This window comes from Planococcus citri, chromosome 2, assembly GCF_950023065.1.
Source record: "Planococcus citri chromosome 2, ihPlaCitr1.1, whole genome shotgun sequence".
In the NCBI taxonomy this organism is placed as follows: Eukaryota; Metazoa; Arthropoda; class Insecta; order Hemiptera; family Pseudococcidae; genus Planococcus; species Planococcus citri.
In genome coordinates, this window is record NC_088678.1 from 7,365,401 (window position 1) to 7,392,271 (window position 26,871).

The 26,871-nt window shown below is 33.9% G+C and overlaps 3 protein-coding genes across 5 annotated transcripts; all 3 read left to right on the forward strand.

Annotated features, from left to right (window-relative positions):
* Nucleotides 1-161: 161 nt before the first annotated feature.
* On the forward strand, nt 162-13,660 carry LOC135834385 (cystinosin homolog). The gene is made up of 11 exons (XM_065348245.1): nt 162-330; nt 1,005-1,239; nt 7,094-7,167; nt 7,326-7,419; nt 7,512-7,685; nt 7,784-7,924; nt 8,048-8,147; nt 8,531-8,650; nt 8,737-8,907; nt 12,704-12,821; nt 12,915-13,660. The coding sequence occupies exons 3-11, from the start codon at nt 7,128-7,130 to the stop codon at nt 13,064-13,066; spliced, it is 1,110 nt and encodes a 369-aa protein (XP_065204317.1). The 5' UTR covers nt 162-330; nt 1,005-1,239; nt 7,094-7,127; the 3' UTR covers nt 13,067-13,660.
* A 1,679-nt stretch (nt 13,661-15,339) lies between these two features.
* Nucleotides 15,340-18,332, forward strand: LOC135834386 (uncharacterized). 3 transcript variants are annotated; one of them, XR_010556664.1, is made up of 5 exons: nt 15,340-15,476; nt 16,131-17,509; nt 17,601-17,697; nt 17,796-17,978; nt 18,088-18,332. XR_010556664.1 is itself a non-coding variant. In XM_065348247.1 (4 exons), the coding sequence occupies exons 1-4, from the start codon at nt 17,482-17,484 to the stop codon at nt 18,131-18,133; spliced, it is 354 nt and encodes a 117-aa protein (XP_065204319.1). In that variant the 5' UTR covers nt 17,262-17,481; the 3' UTR covers nt 18,134-18,332. The 3 variants fall into 3 exon arrangements, 1 of the variants encoding a protein (XP_065204319.1); XR_010556663.1 differs by having other exon boundaries at nt 16,164-17,509; XM_065348247.1 differs by lacking the exon at nt 15,340-15,476 and having other exon boundaries at nt 17,262-17,509.
* A 6,219-nt stretch (nt 18,333-24,551) lies between these two features.
* Nucleotides 24,552-26,085, forward strand: LOC135834387 (golgin subfamily A member 6-like protein 6). The gene has a single exon (XM_065348248.1). The coding sequence runs from the start codon at nt 24,612-24,614 to the stop codon at nt 25,905-25,907; it is 1,296 nt and encodes a 431-aa protein (XP_065204320.1). The 5' UTR covers nt 24,552-24,611; the 3' UTR covers nt 25,908-26,085.
* Nucleotides 26,086-26,871: the final 786 nt, after the last annotated feature.

The following is a 26,871-nucleotide window of genomic DNA, read 5'->3' on the forward strand; positions in this document are numbered from 1 at the left end:
ATTAATTTCAAAAGATAAGAGGTTAACGATTGAGATAAATATTTAAAATGCATTATCGAGACACGTTGTTTGGAAGAGAGGGGATCTTGATTAAAAAATTGGGTTTTCTTATTATCATAATAATAATGTTCGTACATCGTACGAGTCATACGAGTGTTACCAATACTCATGAAAGAGTTAGTGGTTCCGAAGCTTTTTGATATATTTTGTTGCGTGGTTTTCTTCGAATAAGTTCTCATTTCGCGCTCGTAATTTTCTGAAGCTTGATACAAATTTCGAATCCTTAATATCCTTAATCAATGGTGCCTCTATAACAATGAAAAAAAAAAAGTAAAAAAGGTTCAGAAATAATTTTGAACGGGTATAAATGTTTTTAAGGGGGAAAAAAATTTAAAAATCCGGTACTTCTCACCCCTCTCTCTCTCTTTTCTCCTAGTAAACAATATATTTTTCAATTTTTTAAATTTTGATAAATTTTTTTACTATACGTTTTCAACTCAAAATCTTCATATTGATTTACCTACATGTCTAATAAACTTACCCCTTGTGCTTAAAAATTTAACGTATAAGTATGCCTAACATGGAATATTTTTAAAAAACAATTTTTCAACTCAAACAGCTTTTTAAAACTATCTTCAAAATCGAGAATCACGTCGTAAAAATCTCATTCCGCCGCACTTATTAATTTCGGAAAAAAATTCCATTCTCAATTCGTTCAATAATAGACTGATTGATTATTATCGCCAAATATTTTCACCTTTGAACAGTAACACTCTTTCATTTTTCGCGATATTACCAATTCACTTGTTTGAAACAACTGAACAGAGAACATCTGTTCTCTATCGATTTTTTTTTTCAAGAGAGAGCGAGAGAGTGAGAGAAATTAATACTCTCGCAGATTACAATGTTGATTGTGAACTTAATGATTAAAATTACATAAAAAAGTCAGATATGGTTTTATCAGTTAGGTATGATTGTTTCAAGTAACAATATGCAATTTGCAGATTAAACACGGATTACTGATATTGTAAAAAAGCTTAATAGCCTAGGCATAAACGCACCGTACCTGTACTTGAACAACGTTAGCTTTGTAATTTTTGAGCATCTGAGATTACTCGTTAAGCTCTATCTTAGGGTATTTCTGTCGGTTGTTAAAGAATTGAGTTCTTTTTGAATTGAATCCGGTGAAGGGTTCAGTTCGTTTTGGCTGGTGTGATTTTGTGATCGTTGTTCTCTCTGGTATGTTGATTTATTTTATTATTTTTTTTCGGTATTTATTTCTATTCTATAGTGTAGTTGGTAAATATGGCATTGTGTTGGTGAAATTTATCTTTTTTTTGATTATCGTGTCCGACTCGTTTAATTTGTTGATTGTGTGTTCAACTTATGATGCTCAGATAGATAGGTAGATATCAATTTTTGATGAATATAATTTTTACAAAATGGCAAAATTGCTATTATTTGATAACATTTTTCTGTATTTATTTTTGAAGTAGGCATGGATTTAAAATTTGATAATTCTTTTTCTATTGAAGGGTCCCCAATCGGGCTTGTTTGGCTAGAATTCTTTTGGGTTGTCAACGCTGAGCCATATCAAAAGTCAAAAGACATTGATTCAATCTCTTCTAGCTCCCAATTTGAGTCAAAACTTGAAAATCCATAAAATCGATGAAATTAGAAAACTTGAAAACCGTGAATTTTTAATTGAAAATTGTTGTAAAAAAATTTCAATTCCCTCAATTTGAAAAACAAGTAAACAACGAGCTTGGGAGGGGGTGGATCAGCACCAATTTGTATAAAATCGAATTTGGGCCAGACCTTTTGAAAAATTCCAGTTTTTTTGTTGCAAATACCTATCTCAAAATTGAAGCCGAAGCCTTCCAGAAATGAAAATATGTACATGGTGCAAGGACGGTTGCAAATTTGGTTTTCTTTCAAATTGATCCTCATCGATTTGGTGGTAAAACTTTTTGCTCAATTTCCAAAATGTCTGAAAGTTTCAAGCACCCATCTCAAATTTAGAATTGGTAGTTTTTAAGAAAAACCCATCTTAAGTAAAAATAAAGTCTTCTGAAGAATAAAATAGTGGCACAAAAATGATCAAACATTAAATTTTCTACAAGTTTTGTTCTTATCACTTTTGGCATAAAATCCTTCTTTTAGCCTCCAGACGTCTCAAAGTTGAGAGCATCTCATCTCAAATTTTACAATGTGCAGTTTTCTTGTAAATACTTTAAAAGTGAATCCTTCTAGAAAAAAAATTAATAGCTCATAGATGATTAGAAATTCAATCTCAGTCAAATTTTCGATTCTTTCACTCATTTTTCTTATAGTCAGGTTTTTTTCACTTTGCAAAAATGCATTCGTTGCAGGTAAAAAAATTCGAGGATTAATGTCTATGAAATTGCAATTGATGTACTTACATATTTCAAGTTGATATTACCTAGTCAAATTAGCTCATATAAGAACTCAAACTTGGAATAAATTGGGGGAAAATTTTTTTTGCGCCAAAATGCTCAGGATGGTGTTCTCCAAAAAAAAATTGAAAAAAAATGTCTGCAAAATTTTTTCATAAGGTAAAGGTGGGACTGTGCGAGTGTAGCAGAAAAACTAACGTCATATTCGTGCTCAGCAGTATCGAATCGTAAGAAAACGACACGAAAATTATCAAAGTAAGTTTATTTTTAAGATCTTTAAGATTGAGGGATGAGGCTGAGGGGTCCGGAGGGGCTGTGTGAGTGTAAAACCAAATCTGACGTCATATTCGTGCTCATTGCGGTATCGAATTATAAGAAAACGACACCCTACTCATTGATATTCATGTTTCACAAAATTCCAAAATCACCCCCCCCCACTCCCTTAAGACACCTTTTTTCAACTTTTCAGCGCGGGGCACCAAAGCAAAAATTTCGAAAGAAGTAGGTACATGATGTATGGGGGTCAAAATTACATCCAAAAAACGTGCTTATAAAACTATACCTCGCAATCTTGATTGTTAATAGGTATAAAAAAATGAAAAAAACGCCGCTTTGAGGGGTAAATATGAGGGGAGGGGGTTGACAATTTTTGTGGGGATACCTACTAAGGATATACATAACTTCTAGGAAAATTTTCAAAATCGGTTGAAATGGGACTGAGAGAAATGTTATTAAAATTTCAGAAAAGGGGGGGAGGTCCCCAAAAAGGGGAAGGATTGTGGATCTGAAATTTTTCACGCGCAAGTTTCTCCATCGTACCCACCTTCCATGCTGATATCAACTCGAACGCTTTCGGGGACCATTTCACCCCCCTTAGGCGCCTATATCTTTTATGTATTTTTCAGGAAACCCCCCTTTTTTGAATGGTTGTAGTTGCACCCCCCCCCCCTCGAACATACAAGGAAAGTTGATACATCATTAGATCGGAAATTTGACGTAGATTCTTTTATCTAGCTACATATTTTTCGCTGAAATGCAATGCGGGAGAGAAAATGGCGAAAAACTGTGTTATGGGGCACAAATGTGGATCTGGGGGGAGAAGCACCTCGCGGATTTAGGGTGGGTTTTAGTATGTCATTTAGGACACCATCCTGAGCATTTTGGCGCAAAAAAAATGTTCCCCCAATTTATTCCATGGTGAAATCCTTATTTTACTGTATTATTAATCTAGATATAAATTTTGGCCTCTAGGGTGACCAGAGATAGGGTTCAGGGGTTCCCAAATTTCGAAAAACAAAATAAAACTTCGAAAAGTTGAGAAAAGTTTTCTCTAACATGATTATTGAGATGGATCGCGAAAAAAGTCAGAGGATTTCGACCAAATTCAATAAAGACTTTCATTTCGAGTTGAGAGTTACTCTGGAAGAATTTTAGCTCCGGAGGTGCTCCTGGTGCCAGAATGGGTCCTCAAAGTAGAAACATTTTTGAAACAATTGTGTTTTTTTTTTGCTCCAGCCCCTACCCAACCTGTTTTGCGAAAGATGACCTAGGGGTAACGGCCCTATTCTTTTACCCCCCTAAGGACATATCTTGAAATTTCTTCTGACCTAATGAAGCTAGAGAAAAACTGAAAAGCGCATTGAAATCAGCAAACATTCGTTGACAAGATCCAGTGTTTGCCAAAAGTTTAATTTCATTAGGTTCGCCAGAAAAAATTTTTTTTTTGCAAAAAAACGAGTTCGCAATTTTTTTACCCCCATTCGCTATTTCGTTTACCCCCGTTCGCTATTTTTTTTACCCCCCAATTTTTTCTGTGTTTTCAATAGTAACAATATAGATTCAACGTTTCCTGACAAATTATTAACTAATCATGCCAAAAAGTGCCCTTTCCGTTATCATTAGTGTATTCATTGCTTGAAAACCTAATTGAGAATAAAATTGAGAATTTATAAAGATTATTTGTGCAAATTTTCAACAAAAAAATTTAATACACGTATTTTTGGACTTTAAAATTCCTGGACCACCAGATGAACGCATTTTTTCACAAGAAACTATTTTTTAGACATTTTTTGCGGATATATGTAGATGGTGAAAGTTCCTGCTACAATTTTCTGTTTCCATGTTATTGCTATACTTAAGGTCTTCAATTTTGTACCCGTTTTTGTTTTGTTTGCTTTCACAGACAACCTATATTAGAGGGGTATCAATCATATTTTATTCAATTTTTTGGTTGATTATTTACATTGATGTAATCAACTGTAGAAAGTGTTTTTTAGACAATATTATTTACAAAAGTTCAGAGCCATACATTCAAAACTTCCCCAAAAATGAATAAAATTTATATCACGCCTTTAAACGGTCTTCAGCGAGCAAAAATTGTGAAAATAGTGGGGGGTAAAAAAATTAGAGAACAAAAATCAATATGGATTTTCTATTTTTTTACCGGGTAAAAAAATAGAAAACTGGGCTTGAATCGTTCCCTATTTTTTTACCCCCTCTAAAAAATTTTAGAAAACAATTTTGATGAAAACTAACCAGCTCATCTAATAGACCAGAGCGTGTAGAATTCAGCGATGTACTCATGAACTCATTTTGATGGAAATTAGTGCGTCCAATCCTTAAAATCAAAACACACTTTTTTAAAATTTTGTTAAGAAAATCGACTAAAATTCACATCACATTTTTCAAAGTCTCCTGAACCATGAAGATTAAATGGAAAATGCAGTTTTTCAAGGACATTGTGTTCCAAAAGAACCACAAAACATGTTGATATGGTTTTCAATTCGATTCATGACTTTGGTGGCTTATTTTTCAGAAAATTCTTGGGGGGTAAAAAAAACTAGAGAGGGTAAAAAAAACTGGGCCGTTACCCCTAGTTCCAAAAAATTGTAAATGGAGATTTTGAGTCAATTAAAACTCAGGAAATATTTTAGAACCCAGTGGTGCCAATTTTTTGTCATTATCACATAATTTCCTAATGAAGAAATTCAATTAGTTTTTGTTGTTTTTCTCATGTTTTTTGAAATAGGTAAAAATGGCCCAAAAATTGACCCTACGAGTTCCAAAATATTTTTCCAGCTTTAAAAAGTGATATCTTGAGATATTTTGGATGAATTATTACGAAATATTTGAAAAGAAAAAATTTTAAAAACACGAATTTACCCAAAAATAAGTGATTTAAAAATTCTCAACTGCTCAGTAGAACTCGAAAAGTGGTCTTGAATTTTGATGTAAATGGCCTACATCAGCGTGGAATTACAAATATTTTCATTTGGGACTGAGCATTTTTTTGTTTTCAAAACAGTTTGAGTGGGGGCTGGAGCAAAAAAACCAACGATTTTTTTCAAAGGTTCCCTTTTTTCGGGTGCCCGCATCTTCCCTGTATGGTCATATTGGTCATTCTCTGGAGCTAAACTTTTTTCTCAAAAACTTTCAGCTCAGAATTATTATCTCTGCTGAATCTGCTCAAAATCCTTCCCCATTTGTTGTTCACGACCGATCCACCCTGACGATTAATAATTGATCAATTACTATGTACCTCTCTTTGCATAAATCTCATAACCTTGGAAGAATCAGGGTAGTATATATTTTTCTGATATCTCTATTTATTCTGAACATTATTACACCTTCCTGTGATTGAAGGGTACTCCCAGGTGAAAAAATTGAATGCCCTGTCCTCGGATTTTTGAAATTTTGATGAAACATTGTTGGGTACCTTTTGAAAAAATGTTGCAGCTAAAAATCCCTCCCATCTCGTCCCTTGCAGCTTTTTTTGAGAAAAAAAATCATACTTACTTCAACGAGTTTTGAACAAAAATTTTTGAATTCAATCAAAATATATACAGGAGACATCAGTCTAGCCATGTGTATTTCTTCAAATTTTTTTGCCCCCCCCCCCCTCCTCGCAGAGGAGATATGACAAAGGAAAATTTGAAACCGCCATATTTTCGAACCTAATTCATATATCAAGCACACACAATTTTTTTCTTCCAAAAACATACCTGCATGGGTACTATTACTTATTGGAATTTTTTAAAATTTTTCCTCCAAGTGAGTCATTTTCAAAAACTTAAAAAAACACTCAAAAATGTGTTTTTTGTGTCATGGTACCGCCAAAAAAATGATATGGCCATGTGATATATGTATTTGTATGTAGTTCTGAAATTTTGCATGCAGGCCTCTAAAAATAGTAAAAAAACCAAACAACTTCTTAAGAACTCCATTTTGAGTCCATGGGTTTTCCCCCTCCCATTTTAGAGCAAAATAAGATTAACAACAAGGGCATCGTTATCATATGAATCGAGCTCGCTGAACACGAATATAAAGTTAGATTTGCAGTTGGACTCTTCATCCCCCCTATCCAAGTACATATGAATTTATCAACATGAAAATTTATCTCCTCTGTTAATGATTTCACCTAAATAAAAAAAAGTTTAGGATGTAGGTAGACAGCGTAGTACAACGTGATGATTATTTTAAAACGGAAATCACATCGCTGATAATCATTTTTTTAGGTACCTACGAGTTTGGGTACACTCTCATTTTCCATTCGTTTTAAAACTCGTTTTGAAACCCGTTTTATAAAATCATCTCGAAATATTCGACACAGTAGACAGTAGTCAAAAACGTGATTAACTTCGGACATTGTAACATTATTATTTTGTGTGTGTTTTTAGCGGTTAAAAATCATCGAAAATATAAACTGTGAAAATGAGTAGAAATTTGGTGTGGCATTTGATATTTAATTCAGGTATTTATTTATTTTAAATTTTTACCTTCTTACTTAGTTACTTACCTATACCTACTTAAGTATTTTTATTATTACCTATTATTTGTATGTATAAATCACTCTCAATTGATTTAATCCAACGACGGATTCATCAATCAATTTTTTTAAAATGATTTTAGCAATCTTATCGTGTGCTTTGGGTTCGTTACAATTTGATCCTGATATTGTAAAACCTCTCACTACCAAATGTGAAATTGTCCGGTTGTCGACTAAGTAAGAATTATAGACCTACCGATTATTATTCATCAAACTCAGAAGTATAGAAGTGATTAAAATTCAATTTATGTGTTTGTATTTCGTTTCAGTACTCAATTTCCGAAAAACACCACCATCGATTTCGATGTCGAATCTCCCAGAATAGCGCACGTTTCTCCTGAAAGTATCGTTGTCAATAATAACTCAGAATGGTCACTCGAAGTATGCGCCAAAGAACCCGGCTCCACTGTAGTTTTAACCAAAGTTAATGGCTTTCAGTTATTGTAAGTAATCTATAATAGGTTCCAAAGAGTTTTATAATTTTATTGAAGAATTTGAATTCACAATAAACGATATACCTAATGAACCTACCTATTCGCAGAGAAGATGAAGCTGTTCTGCACATAACCGTTGGAAAAATTCGTTTCCTGATAATATTAGCTGTTGTTGTGGGATGGATTTATTTTACTGCCTGTACTATTTCATTTTATCCTCAAATATACGAGAATTACGTTCGTCAAAGGTAAAGATATCACAGTTCACTTGATCAAATTTACAATAGTACCTACCTACATATGTATTTTGTATTTAAATTAAGCTTACGTATTTATAATTTTTTCTGAAAATTTCGTTGGCTCTGTTGCAGTGTGGTAGGACTGAACTTTGATTATTGCGCATTAAATATTGTCGGATTTTTTTCATACTCGTTGTACAACATGGGCATGCTGTATATTTCATTTATAGAGGTAAATTATCATTATTACGAGTAGATACCGGGTGACCAAGAATAATGGGTTTTGTAATGTTCTGATATGCCAAAAAGGGAAAAAAAATTCCCTAATTAAAAACTGGAAAAAGTGCTTTCGAATTATTGTTTCGATGCAAAATGAAAGATTATTTCGTATTTCATTGAAACAATCACTCAAACGCCATTTTTTACATGATTATTTAATTTTCTAATTTTCATAACGGGAATTTTCCCTCTTTTTTGATAACATCGAAATCCCATTATTCTTGGTCACCCGGTACTGTAGATAAAAATTATTCAAAGGAAATAATAACTTCGAAAATTTGGACACAAATATTTTTTTTCAACTTATTCGTTTTTTTTGTTTTTTTTTTTTGACAGAAAGAATATTTTAAAAGACATCCTACCGGTTTGAACCCTGTGCAAGTCAACGACCTACTTTTCTCCACTCATGGAACTTTTGCATCGGTGTTGACAATGATTCAATGTTACATATACGAAGTACGAATTCTATCAATGATTCTCTTATCGTCACATTTAGAATTATAATTATGTATCTAATCAAACGATGATTCATTTTTTCACAGAGATCGGACCAGCGAATTTCATGGACTGCGAGACTGATCCTTTCATCATTCGGGTTGGTGATTTTGACGTCTGGTATCACTGCCTCTTTGGGTGTTATTCACTGGCTGGATTTCTTGTATTATTGTTCCTACATCAAATTATGCGTGACCATCATTAAATATGTACCTCAGGTCAGTAAATTTTGAAAGAGTTCTGTAATAAGTATTAAAACTCCTATAGAGCTGGCAAAGAGCAGTTTTAAAAAAGAAAAAATTGAATTTTTGAAGAACGAAATAATTCTAGAGTCGTTTACAAAATTTTTTATCATGGAATAATATGAATCGAAACCGGTGCAAACTGGGTCAGTTCGGGATCCGTGGTGGAGCACCAAATGGGCTCTCGAAATTCTTTCCCTTCCCCTTCAGAATTTTTCTCCTCCTGGTTTTTCTGAGGTTTAGATACTTGAATTTTATTTTTATTTTTTTCGTTTTTACTTACCTATTTAATTTTGCAAAAAATAAGTCAAACTGACAGAAACAAAACAGAGATTTTTTGGAAGGAAGGGGGAGGGGGAGGGAGATTGAAAATTTGCCGATCAGTATGAGAAAAAAATGTCAATTTTGCCGAATAAAATGACGAGTTTCTGAAATGAAATAGGAGATGAAATGAGAATTTTATCAATTGATATGTACTTGGTAGGTACTTTTATTAAGATAGAAGTTTCAAATATGGAATTTTTTTAGTGATCTGTCACGAGAAAACCAACCTAGTGTCCAAAACGTAAATTTTACAGGAAGGGCATTTGAAGTTTTGACTCTGTGTATCCCATACAACAATGACCATGCTAATTTCGATGTGAATGTCGACCCATCCACATCCGTCACTTTTGGATGCCACATGTCGATGTGAATTTCGACCCTGTTTCGAGCTAGTTGTCGATGTAGTTGTCGACTGATGTTGATCTGCATTCGTGTCGACAATAGGCTCGACACAGGGTCGAAATTCACATCGACATGGGGCATCCAAAAGTGACGGATGAGAATGGATCGACATTCACATCAAAATTTATGTCGACCTCCTGCTTCATAAAGTTATAAAATTTGAGTTTAAAAATTTTAAATTTTTTTTCCAAAAAATGATTTTCTCTGATGTGTCTATTGCTCGTGCTGAAAACAGCATTGAGCAAAGTCCACTTAACTACCAAGCATCAACACTGTGATCTCTCACACACTCAACACAGTAATCTCACTCTCAATTTTTCCATCTAAACTAAAACCCCACCAGAGAACTAAAAAAGTACATAAGAACCCAATTTAATAAAATTTGGGAAAGTCTCACGCAAGGAAGCATTTCACCGGCCCAGGGAGGAGGTGCCGGGGCCAAAATGTTTATTTAATTTTGGTTGAAAATAATCATATCTAGTCGAATCAAAAAACCACATTAAACTGCACTTTTACACTGTTTCATTCAAAAAATCACATAGCACTGCACTTTAAACTTTTTCAAACAAAAATTATGTTACACTGTACCTTTAATAAAAATCACTTCTATACAAAAGGATTCAAAAACACACCATTTACGTTTTCAATGATCATTTTTACATAATATAAGACGCGTTCAAACTGTTCGTAACAGACAACTGGACATTTCTCTCAGCCACTGAGTGTTTGTTAGGTAGTTAATCAGTTGAAAAATGCGAAGCGATAGAGTTATTAATAGACTATCAGTAATTCCTGAGACCAACCGGATGTCAACATCACAACTTGTTTCAAAGTATTAGCAAAAATTTTATCATAGCGCCAAGTGTAGGGCAAAATTTCATAATTTGCTCACATGTGTAGGGCGATCTTTTCTTCAAGCGCCATGAAGAGGGCGAACTATCTTGACTTGCATCTATGTGTTGGGTGAAATTTCATTTGAGTGCCAAGTGTGGGGCGAATTTTTGCCATTCGCCCTCATATGTTAACTGAAAGTTCATTTAGCGCCGTCATGAGGGCGAATTTGTAAAATTTTGTGCGGATTTTCATTAAAACGGACTTCCATTTTCATGTCGACATGTTGATGTTAATGTTGATGTGAAATTCGACATCAACAAATACATCCATAATATCAACCTCATATCATCTACAACTCCAAACTGTGGAAAAGTGAATAATTTCATCAATGCCCTAAAAAATTTGTTTTCCTCATTGAACAAGATCATATTTTTGAATGTTTACTAAACTTTTAAACACTAAAACAGAAATTTTAATTCTGAAAAAGTGGTCGACATAGTTGTAGATGTAAATTTCGAGCATCGAATTTTACATCCACATGTCGATCTGGCATGTCGAGGTATCAGAAATAATGAGAAAATTTTGAAAATTTTAATTTACCTGGTTTTTGTAGGGACAGAAGATTCCTACTAAATAATTAATTGATCACTTTTCCATCATTATGTTGGAAAAAAACGTAGTCGATGCAAATGTCGACGTCGACAATTGTTGTGCGGGACCAGGCGATCTAAAATTTGTAGGTCCGTGAAACTTACACCACTTTTGGCCCCTATAAGTGCCAACATAACCCGATATTTTTTTCAGGATCATCACATTCAAGGTTGCCAAGTCCAATAATCTAAATTTCCCAAAATCAATTTTTTCAATTTTTTTGAATTTTTCGCCAAAAATGTTGCAAAAACTACCCGAGTATGAATTATTAATGAAGAATACGTTATTATTATTGAATTTATCACGTTTCTTAACAAATTTGTTCAAGGTGAAAAGAACTGATTTTTCCAGCTCAAGCCTTACTCAAGTTTCAAAATATGGCACAAATCCTCCAAATGTGGGCCGATTGTTGCAAAAATTTGAATTTCGACTCTCCAGAACATACCTTTCAAGGAAATCAAAAAAAAAAATTTCAACTTTTACTGTAGTTGCTCTATTTTTTTGACCTCAGATTAAGGGTCAAGAGAATCGTTCGCGAACGTTTCAACTCCCATAGTTGGATTCAGCACCCTAAGTACAACTAATATCCACCATAAAAAAGATATCGATTTTTTGGACACTAAGCTGGTTTTCTCGTGACAGATCACTGTTTAGAAAAGAGATAGAAATTGACCTGAAGGAAGCGAGGGCGAAAACGTTCAAAAATTCGTATTCCAAGAGGTGAAAAACAATGCGTTTTTATTAAATTTGTCAATTTTTTTGGCTCTAAAATTTCAGAATTTGAATGTTGAGCTTTTAAAAATCTCAATTTTGAAAATGAAATTCGAACAGACCTGAGCAAAGGGAGGGTGAAAGTTTGTTTCGAAAAGTGAAAAAAAAAACATTTTTTTCTCCAGGTGAATAAGTGTATTTTGTTTGGTTTTAAACATTTTTTAAAATTCAAAAATTCGTATTTGGAAAAGTAAGTTTTTGGATTCTGAACAAATTGAGCAGAGACCTTCATTTTGAGTTGAAAGTTACTCAGAAAAAAATTCAGCTTGGAATTGCCTCTGGAGGGGGAAAATGGGCTCTCAAAGAGGGATCATTTTCGAAAAAATCGTGTTTTTTTCGCTCCTGTCTTTACCCAGCCTGATTTTGGGAAAATGGCTCAGCTCAGTCCCAAATGGAAGTATTTGAGATTCTGCATCGATTTGTCCTGTTTTCGTCAGAATCCAAGACCATTTTTAGAATTATTCTACTGGGTGGCTAAAAATTTGCAAATGGTTTGTTTTTGGATAAATTTGAATTTTTGAAAATTTTTTCTTCGCAAATGTTTTGCGTCAATTTAGTCAAAATATTGAAAGATACCATTTTTGAAATTGGGGAAATATTTTGAAATACAGTGGTGCCAATTTTTTTGATCATTTTTGCCAATTTCAAAAAATCTAAAAAAGTAGCCAAAAACTTGCCAAAAACTTATAAATTTTTTTCGTTTTTTTGAAATTGTCAAAAACGATCAAATCTTTCAATATTTTAGACCATAATACCTATGATCTAATTAATCAATTTTTTTTTGTTACAGGCTTTGATGAATTACAGAAGAAAAAGTACCGTTGGTTGGAGTATCTTCAACGTTATACTCGACTTCAATGGAGCTTTCTTTAGCGTCTCTCAGATGTTGATCAATGCATACAACTATGGTGAGAATTTAGTAACATTTTAGTACCTACCTATTCTTTGGAGTACCCACTTGTATCTATTACCTATTTAATCAATTGTGTAAAATTTTACAGATGATTGGGAGTCGATAATGGGTGACCCAACCAAGTTCGGTCTAGGCTCGGTTTCATTAGGATTTGATATTCTATTCTGTTACCAGCATTATGTGTTGTACAGACACAGCAATAGTGACACAAATATCATTAGTGATACAAAAGTTCCTTAAAAGTTCACGATTTTGTTGATATGGTCGTTCATCTTTTCAACAGCTATTATACTTATGTACATGACGTTCCTATGATTTTTTTGTGCTAAAAATGTATGCTTTTATACTTCCTTAAAGTATTTGTCCTAACTTCAATAGGTATAGTGTTTTTTTTTTTTCAGTACCGATCTATCTAATGTGGGTACTTATTTGCTTGTTTCTGTACGTCTATGTGAATATTTTAATAAATTTTTAAAATTCTTAATTGTACAAACCAATAAGTACGTACATGTTTTTTAAGTGGATTTTCAAAAATATGGTTTTTGGACGTTTTTTAAATCTCTTTTCAAAAACACTTTTCAGATTCTAACTACAATTTTTCAAAATTGTGAAAGTCTTCTTTCTTTATGTAAAATCAGTAAAATTCAAAATCAATCTGCCAAAATCCAGATTCTCATAACAGCTGTCAAAATCCCTGTAAAAACAAAAACAAACAAAAAAAAACTCGATAATTCTTGTTTATTGTTTAAACTTAATTTTTGTATGTACTAGTATAAGCTGTAATTATCTTACTACTGAACTGTTTTTATAATAAACCAGAAGTTCTGACTTTCATTTGACATATTTACAATGTAGAAATATTTAATATCATTTCTATTTATTTACATCGCTATCGCCAATCGCCATTTCAAAATCATTAAAGTTCTTCATTTTTGTAGAAATTCTCATTTTTAAAAATTATTTCTGACAAAACTACAATAGGTAGTAGGTAATATTATGAAACAAAATTCATCGAGGAATGAGCGTGAGGAAAATGGACAGCAGATCAGAATTCAGTCATCCAAAATTGGTTAGAAAATGTAGTCAACTCGTCAAATGCTTAAAGAACCTTTTCGAAATTGAAATTAATCATAAACTGCCTTCTAAGTGAACTTTATGCAATTTTAATAAAACAGACATACTGAAAAATGCAATAATCTGCTGCAAAAATCCTCAATATGCAGCGCTTATATAATCAATTTAGATGATTGAACGATTTTCTTTGGATAATGGGGATCCATTTCTGGTATTGGTTTGACCCAAAAATGCAAAATTTGTCAAATATCGACACTTTTGATATAAATTTCAAAAGTTTCAAAGCTGAAAAAATGCAGTATGCAGTGAAATAGATGACATATTCGTAATCAGCGACACTTAATTAGTAATAATCGACTCCTCGTAGGTACATCGTAATAGTATTTGATCAGGTCCAAAAAAATTAATTTTGAAAACGTAATATGCAGCGCTATCTATAATACGAAAGGCGAACCAACTCTCTTAAAGAGAGAACAAAATCCGAAATTGTTAGAACAGCGCTTCAGGCGGTGAAAAGAAGAAGTTCTTTTGTGATTCTCATGTGGATATAGAAAGACCTATTTCTAAATTCTTTCCCCCCCCCCCATATAAATTAGGATAACAAAAGAAGTTCCTGTTTTCACCAATCAAAGCGCTGCATCAAAAATTTTGGAATTTTAGACTTTTTTTCCAAGCTTTAGGGAGTTTTTGGAGGCGTACGAAGGGTCGTAGATATGGTTTTCAGACCTCGGGAATCCATTTCTGGTATTGGTTTGGCTCAAAAGTGCAAAGTTTTTCAAATATTGACGCTTTTAAGATAAAGTTCAAAGTTTCAAAGTTGAAAATGGTGTGCAGAGTGAAATTTATGACATTTTCGTAATCAGCGATGGTTAATTGATAATTATTATCGACCCTTCCGTCCCTTCGTATACTCTAACAGCTTTTAATCGAGTCACATAAACACAACTTTCAAAAAATCATACTCACCCCTTAAGGTGAAGAAGATATGCAACCTATACGACTTCTGAAATATAAAATTTGAATATTTTTTTATGAGTTTTAGAGTACACGAGGGAGTACAAAATATCTTCGAAGGCGTTTTCACCTCAAAGAATCATTTCCGGTGTTAGATTTTTTTTCTACTTACAAAGCAAAATTTTCTATGGATAGTGGTGTTTTTTTTTTTTTTTTTTTTAAATAAATTTGGATTTGAGGAGGGCTGAGTTCATTTCAAAGAAATAATTAAAGATTGATGTAAAAAGTTTCCGTTTAAAATTTTAAACATTTGGATTAAAAATTTTTAAAAATGATAAAAATGTCTGAATTCGATAAAATCGGTTTCTTTGAAGAAAAAAATAAGATACCACGCAGTTCGGAAATCATAGTTTTACGAGGAAAAATTACTAATTTTTTTTATTCTTATCGTTTTCTTATTGGCGTAGGTATTATTTACCTAATGTTGAGAATATCACACCAATTATCACTTTTTGATAACAGTTTGATTCTCATCTTTCATTCGAATTTGTGCTTTCGTTTTGCAAACATCAGTTGCTATTCGGTTCCATTTCTGCCATCCTGGAAAATACTTCTGAAACGGGTAAGTTTCTACGTAAAATTTTTAGCTCTGCACTCGAAACCATTAATTTTGAAGAAAGGTTATTTTTAGACTGTAATTTTATTCAAATTTAAAATTATGTTAGAATTGAAAAAAAAAATCGATTGAGCTGTTAGAAACTCACTTTCTTGAATACCTTAGCATAGGTACCTACCTAAAAATAAAATTGGATGATTCTTGTTCGTGATTTAAATTTTGTTTCTCTTTCAATTTTTAGACCTAATTTGGGAAATTTGATTTTTTCATAAATCTAACCTCCCAAAAAAAACACACTGTTAAAATTCGAGGTAGTGTTATTTGTGATTCGCGAATTTAACCATTATTACGCAATTCTGCCTCCTTCTGTAAGTAGATAGTCTAGATAATAATAATTTTAAACCATGCATATGTTTAAATATTTTATCAAAATCGTAGAAAATGAATTTGAATCTGAACATGCGTCATTTTTTTCTACAAAGATTCAAAAAGAATACAAAAATTTGACTAATATGATTCAAAGAATCATTCATGAGAAGCCATTAAATGATATCACGCAAAAAAATGATGTTGCAGAATGCAATTTTGAATTATTTTGATCCCTTAAGTTAATCCATATAGGTACCTAATGTTCTATTCAATTATTTTTTGTTTTTTCAGAATTTATTTAAAAAAAACCTCTTATTTGTGCAGATCCATTCCTAGAGGAACATCATGTATTTCAAATCACCTATTCATGGAGCCATTTCATCATCCACTCTGATAGTGCTTCTCATGTGTATCCTGCCACATGAAAGTCAAAGTGCCAACATTCCAGATCCTCTTAATAATTTGCAAATTGGTTCGATGAATGCTGGAAGCAACGACTCATTAAAAATATGGATTGAAAGATTCAATAATTCACACCAAGACTACGTTAACAATATCACATCCTACAGAAATAAATTGGAAGCCAAGGAACGTGACCTGGATAAACGACACCAGGAAATAACTGAAAAAGAAAGAAACGTCAAAAAGCAAATAGACGAAGTAGAAAACCGAGAGGTGCAAGTCGCATCGAAGGAAGAAAATATCACTAAACGAGAGTTGCAAGTTGCTTCGAAGGAAGAAAATATCACTAAAACACTAGCAAAAATTACAATCCAGGAAAAAAAGATGAGTGAAAGAGAAAGTGATGTTACACAAAGAGAAAAGAAATTAGAAAATGAGGAAAATGAAGTATATGAGAAAGCGAATCGTGTTCAACAGCAACAAGATCAAGTCACGGCTAAGGAAAACGCAGTCCAAAAAAGGGAAACTGATTTGAAAATTAAACAAGAACAATTCAACATTTGCGAACAACAATGTACAAATAAAACGCAGAATGTGAACACATCCTCAATGGGATGACCAGACAGGAGACGCAAGCGTTCCACCTAGAAATTTCACTGAAGCAATGAAATGTGTTGATTTGTAAATACCTAGGTACCTAATGAAATTAGATTAGTAAGTTCATCATTTTGTGATGAAAACAATATTTTTTTCCAATGTAAATATTGTAGGTACAAATATTCAAAATAAATCATGTTGAAAATGGGGTTGAGATACTTTAGCAAAATATAGATAATCCTCAATGAATAAAAAAATATAAAAAACTTGGCGATGGTTTATACATTTATTTCTAATTTGAACTCACCCATGGTTTTGTGATAAGGTGCCCAGAATGATTATATGAGAAATTTACTCATTAGATAACATGTAATCAATTTTCTGACGAAAGTATTGAAAAGCTTTATCAATTTCCTTTAAAATACAGATACCTACCTATTTAATTTTTGTGCCGTAATCGACTAAGCATCACTCGTATATGTGCAACTGTATACTTCCGGCGTAGATACAATTTTTTTTCTTTCAAGTAGGTATTAAAAGTTACCTAGTGACAATCAAGACATCTCAAAGCCCCTCAGAGTGTATTTCAACCGGATTCATTTCTGATCAAATGATATCAGTTCGGTAGTCATTTGAATTCAAGATGATTTGGAGTTCCATCTTTCTCCTGAGTACGTACTATTTAGAAGAAAATACTCTTCATTACTTTCGAAGCACATTATACTTACTATACAATAATATCCTTTTGTTTTTTTAAAACAGCTATAATTACATCTCATAGCTGGGCCAAATTACATTTTTCGCCCAATACGTTGCGACCTTTCCTTCACGAAGTACGTTTTGTCAATTTAACATCCGAGTAAGTTTTCTCTTTTGAGACACCCCATCACCTTTCACCAAATATTCATTACCTATCAGTAGATCTTACCTGTAACTGTTTTTATGTTCCTTATCCAGCTGCACTCTGCCAAAAGACACAGTCATTGAAATTTTTCCATTACCGAATGATAAGGCAGCTGACATATACCCCCGTCAAATCACCGTTAAAGACAGCACCCAGATGATATGGTCTTTAGAAATTAATATCAAAGGATATGGCGTTACTTCTTTCATAGCTAATGTGAAAGGCAACTCAAAACCGTTAGTATAATTTTTAAGTTTACCAATATACGAGTAATTGGATCTTTTTCTTCCATGTTTTTGAGTTGTTTAGATCATGAATAGTGAAAAAAATGAATTTTATTTTCAGGGATCTGTCTGGTTCGGTGCAGGTTAAAGTGTCACATGTTTATTGATGTTGATTTGCTGATTGATGGAGAATAGATTTTTGTGGAAATAGGCAAATAGGCCTACGCATGTTACTGAATGTTTTGATCAAATAGTTTCGTGGTCTACTTGGCGTGGTAATGGTGTTTTTAATATTGTATTAAATGTTGAATTGAGTACGATTTAAATTATAATAGGAGTAATAAATTTTTTCTAGATTTTTTTTTTTCATTTTGGGCTTATGGAAGAGATTTTTTATCATTTTGTTTTTTTTTTTCCTTCAACCATCTATGCTTCATTCAGCATCATTGTCTTCAAGTCTCGTCAGTGAGCTGATAAGAGAATTTCCCAAAATACTTTTTAAAAAAAAAAGAGTGCCCTAATTTCAACTCCTCGTCCTCTAGGAGCTGATTGGAAACGGTTTCGAGCCATTTCGAAATTTCGAACAGTTCTGGAGCTTCTACAAGTAGTACTACCTACAATTGGTAGATTTTTTGAAAGTTATTGAGATAATTTTCAGAAAATTTCACTCAATGAAATTATAATGCTAAAATTTGCTGTATTTTTTTTCGAAAACACAAAAAATGATGAGATTGTGTAAAGAGGGGACGGGGAAAGATTAGTTAGAGGTGGAAAGGTGGTAATAACTCAATGCCTGGGGGATTCCAATAAATATTCCTTAGGGAAGTAATATTTATTCGGACTTGTCTAGCTCAGAGAAGAGGCTGTTAATCTTTTCTACGCTCCAATTTAACACTAATTCTGAATCTATCTATCTATGAAATAAAACACAGTAGACAAATCATTTTACTCCTATATTCGATGTAATTGAATAAAATGGTTTAGCATAATTATACCAAATAATCTTAACTAGGTTAATATTATTCTGTGTTGACATGGAAAACTGTCAGCAGCATAATCAGCCACGATTATGCGGATTGTGCAGAACTAACTCGGGAACATGCCCAGCTTGTAATCAATAAGCGAGTGAGATTAATTACAAAAGTGTGGTGAAGTTACACTACTTATAATTAATAGGGTGGTGAAGAAAACTGGGTAAGATTTAGGATACATCTCTTACCTCAACACTGTACACGTTCCCTGCTCGTCGGGGTGCTACTCATACTAAGCACGTCGCAGGGTATTGGTTGGTAGATACACGTTCAATTGGGTCGACATCCCTTAGATCCGGAACGAAAAGGGATTCTTCCATAGCACCATTAATTAATCGACATAACGTAATCAATGTTCATATACAACAAATTCACCACGCGATGGGTAACATTATAAAATAGGGGGAGTGGAACTGGGCCACTCTAGCCTTGTGTAGTTTAACTCTGTGACATTAGAACAGGCTAGCTCGAGATACCCGGACCAAGTGATTGTTAGAGGTTCACGATCAGAGCTTGGAACCTCGGATAGAGAATATACTAGTACACATAACCTTCAGTCCCCACTATGGAATAAGTTCAATAATCTTTGCTGCGAGAACTTTACAATAAAAACCACGTATAGCGGTTGGGCCATATCTCACCCTTACAATTGGGTTTATAAGTGCGTAAATTGATGATTTTAACATCAATAGGTATGTTGGATGCATACCTTGCAAACTAATTAGCTCCATTTTCCATTTTTTTTTTTTATCAAAAAAATAGGTGAAGTGTCCAAATTCTGCGAACAAAAACACCAGTAATTAGCAAATTCTTCGACATTCATCAAAAAGCATCAGATTTCGGCTGGCTTTCCAAGTCTGCTTAAAAATCAAGTATATAGGTCAAAAAATCAAAATCAAAATGTTGCCAAGTTGACCTACAAAGCTGGATATATACCTCTTTTTTAAATCTCCAAATTTAATACATAGAAGTGACTTTGAAATGTATTGAGCAGTTCTGCAGCCTACAGAAAATTTTTGAACATTGAAATTGCTGCAAAACTTCACCCAAGGAAGCTGCTAAGCTAAAATTTATGTACTTTATACCATCGAGTCAGCTGGAAACGGCTTTGGACCATTTTGGAGCCTACAACAATATTGTTTAATAATTTCAGTTCCCTGAAAATGATCATAAAATCTGTCGAAATGAACTTCAACACCTACGAATGGGGTCGATGTATATTGGTAACCCACTTCCAAACACAATTTTTTCCAGTTCAACTGCATACCTATTTCTCAAATTTTCAATTACGAAAATTGAAATCACGGCCAGAAATATTGGTATCGACCTAAGTTTCCAAACTGGCAGAAGGTAGTAATATTAGGAAAATGGAGTATAATCGATCAAGCAGCCACTATATAACCAATACCAATCGCGTTCATGCAGGCATAGGCAATTGCTAGAAATACCTACGTAATTTTTACAGTTTTTATGGCACTTTATGAAAATCTGGAATTTCAATGATATCACTGAAAGCTCCAAAACGGGTTGATACAACCTTCAATTGATTTAGTATATTCAATTTGCCGGCGGTTTCAAGAACTGCTCAAAATTGATTCGTTGGCTCAAAAATAAGGCAAGTATTATTATACCAAATTTCTGTATTTCTTGATCAATTTGGTGAAATGTTATTCTCCACTTTTCAAGTGTCTGGATTTCCAAATTTTAAAATGGCTACTTGAACAGAAAAGTTGAAATTTTCAAAAAGAAATTTCACCCGCAAATTCGGTTTGATTTTCAAAAATAGATGTTTATATGATGCGAAATTCTTAGTATTCTCAATTTTTTCCCTCAAAAAATATCTCCAAGGTGGAGTGCCCAAATTCTGCGAACGAAAACGCCATTATAATAAATTACCAACTCTTTGAAGGTACTCTTATGTTTAGGTACCTAGGTACATATTTTTACACAGGTACCTTATATTAAAACGAAAATTCTCGTGATTAATTCAAATTTTTTAAAATTAGTACCTACCTATTTTCGTGTGCATCGAATATGAATCATCATAATTAATATTCACTCAACAATTCACAAAATATGACTGCATAGGTTTCTCATTTTTTTCGCGGAAATGTGATAAAAAAGCACATCAAGAAATTGGGATAAGTATGAAATGCTACTTTAGGAAACATTCGATTATTTACGTTAGGTAGTGTCTTGTGTCAAGAAGATCAAATTTTGCTGCTGGATGTTTTGTACCTCCTATTTACTGCATCTCGAAATAATCAGGTAAGTTTTTTAATTTACCACGTAATTTTTAACATTTTCTAAACGAAAATATGTATCTACCTACCTGTAGGGAACCATACGTTAATGTGTTATTTGAAAATAAATCACCATAAGCCAAAATTTAAGATACGGGTCATTCCATGTCAACTCAACCAACGTTTTTGGGTCATGTCCTTCGATTTTGCTCAAATTTCTTTTACAATATCTACCCACCCAGTAAGTAAGAAAGCCGCAATCAGTTTGGTCCCAGCCCCCTCAGGGGGCGGGTGAGGGGGCTTCCATTATTTTCACATTGTCTCGAGGTACTCAACTTCAGCAGCCCTTTGGAGAGGTGCTGGGGGCCGTAGATGGGGTCCAATCACAAATCTGACGTCATATTCGTGTTCAGCGTCACCAAAAACATACTAACTATTCCATGTGTCACACGAACAAAACGCTTTTTTGAACTTTTACCCCCTTTGAGGAGGTGCTGGGGGCCGTGGATGAGGTCCTATAAAATATCTGACGTCATATTCGTGTTCAGCGTCGCCGAAAACATACCATTCGATATATCACATGCCCCAGATTTTCTTTTGAAAGTTTCACCCATAATTCGGGGTGGGGGTGCTCCCCCTCCGTCAACGAGTGCCATCTCGAAACCTAAATATTTCGAAAAAGTATCAAAATGTACATCTATGAAAATTTTTTCAACATTTTAAATGGTAGCTCCCACTTACAGCGCCATTTTAAAATTTGAACTTTCAAATTCAAAGTTCAACTTTCAACTTCAAAGTTCAACTTTCAACTTCAAAGTTCAACTTTCAACTTTTGAAAATTTTAAAATACTTAAAAAGTTCGAAATTCAATGCCTTTTCGAACTGTGAAATCAGTTTTGATCAAATTATCATAGTTTTGGAGGAATGGGCTGCTGAAGTTGAGTACCTCGAGACAATGTGAAAATAATGGAAGCCCCTTCACCCGCCCCCTGAGGGGGCTGGGACCAAACTGATTGCGGCTTTCTTACTTACTGGGTGGGTAGATATTGTAAAAAAAATTTGAGCGAAATTGAAAGATATGCCTTTCAAAATCGCCTTTTTTTAGTTGAGTTGACATGGAATGACCCATACTCAAGTGAATTTTTCGATATTTTTCCCTATTGACAATTTTACTAGCAGAATGCTAGCATTAGTAGCACCCACCTAGCATGAGTAGCAGGAAACTAGCATGATACTAGCGTTATGCTAGCATGAAATGAACTAGCATAACATGCTAGCAAAATTCCAGTTTATTGCTAGCATGATACAAACTAGCAAGAAGTATGTTAGCAATGAGCTAGCTACATGCTAGCAACATAACTACTGAATGAAGCTAGCATTTCCCGCTAGCAAAATGCTATCATATATCTAGTATGAGATGAGCTAGCACAATGCATGCTAGCAATATGCTAGTTAAATCCTTGCCCCTTAATTACCAAGTGATACTAGCAGTTCATACTAGCATGATGCTATCATATCGCTAGCAAGGGGTGAGCTAGCAAAATGTATGCGAGCGATGTGCTAGTCAAATCCTTGCCTCATAATTACCTAGTAATGCCAGTTGTCCCTGCTAGCATGATGCTACCATATTGCTAATGTGAGATTATCTAGCAAAATGTATGCTAGGGATATTCTAGTTGAAACCCAGCACCATAATTATCGAGCGATCCCAGCAGCTCCTGCTAGAAAAATTCTACCATAATACTAGCCTGAGATGAGCTAGCACAATGTATGCTAGCAACATGCTAGTTATATCCTAGCATCATAATTACCTAGCGATGCTGGCAGTTTCTCCTAGCATAAAGCTACCATGTTGCTAGCATGATATAAGCTAGTAAAAAGTACACTAGCCATACACTAGTTAATCGTAGCAGAATATTTATCTAATCAACAATTTTACTAGCAGAATGCTAGCATTAGTAGCAGATTACTAGCACGGTGCTAGCATGGAATCAACTAGCAGATTACCAGTTAGAATGGTGTTAGCACTTAGTACTTTGCCAGCAGACATTTTATTGGAAAATTCATCCTAGCATAGAACTGGTATGATGCTAGCATGCGGTGAACTAGCAAAAGACAGGCCAGCAATTTGCTGGTTACATGCTAGCAGCATAACCACCGAGTACAGCTAGCAGTCACTACTAGCATATTGCTAGTGCATTGCTAGCACCCTGTAATGGTGCTAGCATGAGGTGAACTGGTAAAAGGCATGCTAGCAATCTGCTAGTTACATGCTAGAAATACAATCACAGGTAAACTTGCACTAGTCTACTGCTAGCGCTATTCTAACCTTGGTAAAGCTAGCAGTCAAAATACTAGCATGGTGCTGGATTTTTGTTAAAAGACTTCTCATCCAGGTGCTAGCAGTCAAGTGCTAGCATAATGCTAGCAAATTGCTAGCGTTGTTCTTTATCATGATACACTTAACTTCTCTTAGATGAAGTATGTAGTCAAGTCGAATATAAGCTCAATACAGTTTCCTGTTTAAATTAAGAAGAATGAAGTTGGCAAACTAAGCACTCAGTTTATACTAGCACAAGATGCTAGTGCAATGCTAGTTCTAAACTAGCATTGTAGGGCAATTGCCCATTTTTCGATATTTTTGGGAAACGTACCATAATTAAAAATACCCTATTCTTTTATAAGGAAATTAATGCACTTCTAGTATTATACATATTAAACACATGCTAGCATATGCTAGAAAAAAGTTAGCAATATCATGCTAGCACCAGTAGCACCATTTTGAACACCTGTACTAGCATATCTGCTCGCAAACTGACGCCAGCATAATGCTAGTCCCCCTGCTAGAATTATGCCAATTGTATGCCAGCATATGCTAGAAATATGCTAGCACCAATGGCACCATTTTGAACACCTGTACTAGCATATCTGCTAGCAAACCATCGCTAGCATAATGCTAGAAAAATGCTGCTAGCGTGGTGCTAGTACCATTTTCCTAGCATTGTGCTGGCAACAGTTTGCCAGCAGATATGCTAGGAAAGGTGTTCAAAATGGTGCAACCAGTGCTAGCATGGTCATGCTAGCACTGTTGCTAGCATTCTGCCACTTGAAATTGTCAATAGGGTTGGTAAATTTTTAAAGATCAAAGTGAACCAAAAATAGAGAAATCAAATCGACTCGATTAACTTGAATTTGGTAAAAAGCCAATACCACGAGTCCGTTTTAATGGCCATATTTAGGTGTAGGTATTGTAAAAAATACAAATGCTTACCTAATCAAAAATAATTGCTGGTTTCATTTTTCAGGATAACCAGATAATACAAAAGAAAAACAAAAACCAGTCAAGGAAAACAATCGTCGCGCTGAAAAACATGCATTCCAAATCATATCTTCATTTCACCATTTTTTTGGGGCTTCTGAGCATTTCAGTTGATGGATTCCATGTGAATAATTCTGACACGCATTCCATAAGTGAATCAATTCGTTTTACTGATCTTCCTGAAAACACATCTGATTCACTATCAGAATCTTTCATCGAGCTGATTAAACAGTTAACAGGTATACAAGTTTATTTGGAAACCAAGACGAGAGATATGGAAAAACGAGACATTGAATTGAGTTGGAAAGAAAAAGAGGCTGAAAAACGAGAGGATGGAATAAAAAGCGTAGAGCAGTTGCTCAAGCAAAAAGAAGAATACATCAATAAAACAGGAGGGGAACTAAGAAATAAAGAAGAACACATTGCATCGAGAGAAACTCAGGTTCGGACAAAAGAACAAAGCGTTGATCAGGCAGAAAAAGAAATTATAAACAAGTTGAAATTCATCAAAGAACAAGAAGAACAAGTCAAACAGAAGGAAGAAAACGTGAATAAAGAGTCAGAAGTGATCAAGCAACGAGCTGAAACTCTCAATAAAACTGACTTCCAAGTAAAACTTAGAGAGGCAGAGGTAAAACAAAAGGAAGACATAATCAACAAAAAAGAAACTGAAGTCAAAAACCATGAAGAATTATTAAAAACACGAGAAAAACAGTTGAATGAAAAAGAAAACGATTTGGAAAAATCGAATACAGACTTAAGGAAACAGATTGATGAAGTGAAACAGAAGGAAGTAAATATTGAAAAATCTGAAGCTGAAATCAAAAAAAGAGAAGAAATTTTGCAAAAACGAGAAGAAAAGTTGAAGCAAAAAGAAAAAAGTATCTGCTCAATCTCTTGGGTTCCTGCATCTAATGGTGATGTACCTGCCAATGCACTTGTAGGAGGACATGACTATTCAAATACAATCTATGTTGGGCGAGCAAACCATAATGGTGCCCTGATTCCTGGAAAAATACATCCTAGACTACATTGTTCATACATTTCAAATAATGGCTTGGAATATTTGTACAAAGAATACGAAGTTGCTGTATTAGATAACCAAAATGTCTGTTCAATTTCTTGGGTTCCTGCTACAAATGGTAGGTTTCCTAAGAATGCAATTCTAGGAGGTTATAACGATAAAGGAGAAAATTTGTACGTTGGACGAGTAGGCCTAATGCATAACAAATTTGTGTTGATTCCTGGAAAACTGCTTCCCGAGAATAAATCACTGTGTGTTCCATATGACAGCCACGAATACTGCTACACTGAGTACCAAGTTGCAGTAAGTGTATTGCTGGAATGATTGCTGAGTCACATTCGACAGTTTTCATGCACGCTGCAGATGCGACAATTTCCCATAAAAAAAATATTTGCTACACAGTATAATTCGCAGTTTCTTCATATCATGTTGTTTTAATATTATTCTATTGTTTGTATGAGTGTGCATTACGTTTATCCAGTTTGCATTTAAAATAGGTACCTACTTATATTATGTAAAAATAAATAAATCAAAATTAAATGAAAAATCTAAAGACTTATTTGTTGGTACGTAACTACCATTTTTTGGGAGACCAACATTTTTTCAACTTTTTAAATCAGATTTTCGGTTCCCTAGTAACCATTCCACTAAAAGTGGTTCTGAGATAATCGAAAAAAACTGTCTCATTCTTCACAGCATCAACCAAATTTGATGAAATTTTAACCATAGATAGATTTCAACATCCTTCAACCACTACCGATATCAAATTTTCCTTGAACCCCCCTCAAAAAGCACCAGCCCCGCTCAAAAATCGGTAATGGTGCCCTTTCAACACTCAACGAAAAAAAAAATGTGTTTTTTTCATCAGAAAAATTGAAATAAACATCCATTGTTATATTCAATCCGAAAGTTCATGACATGTTACTGAAAGGAAATTTCATCCTCTACAATTTTGTTCATAACCATTTTTATTGTAGAATGTACCGTTTGCCCAGAAAATCAACTTTATTGTCAAAAGATGAGAAAATCAACTTTTTTGCAAATATGAGTTTTGAATTCACATTTTTTGACATTAAAGTTGATTTTCTGGGCGAACGATACATTCTAAAATAAAAATGGTTATGAACGAAATTGTAGAGAATGAAATTTCCTTTCAGTAAAATGTCACAAATCTTTGGAATGAATACCTTTTAACACTAACTGCATATTTCGATCGCCCATAAACCATAGAAAAAATTGTGGATTGAGTACTTTCTATAGTTCCTCAGATGTGTCTACCCTTCAAGAA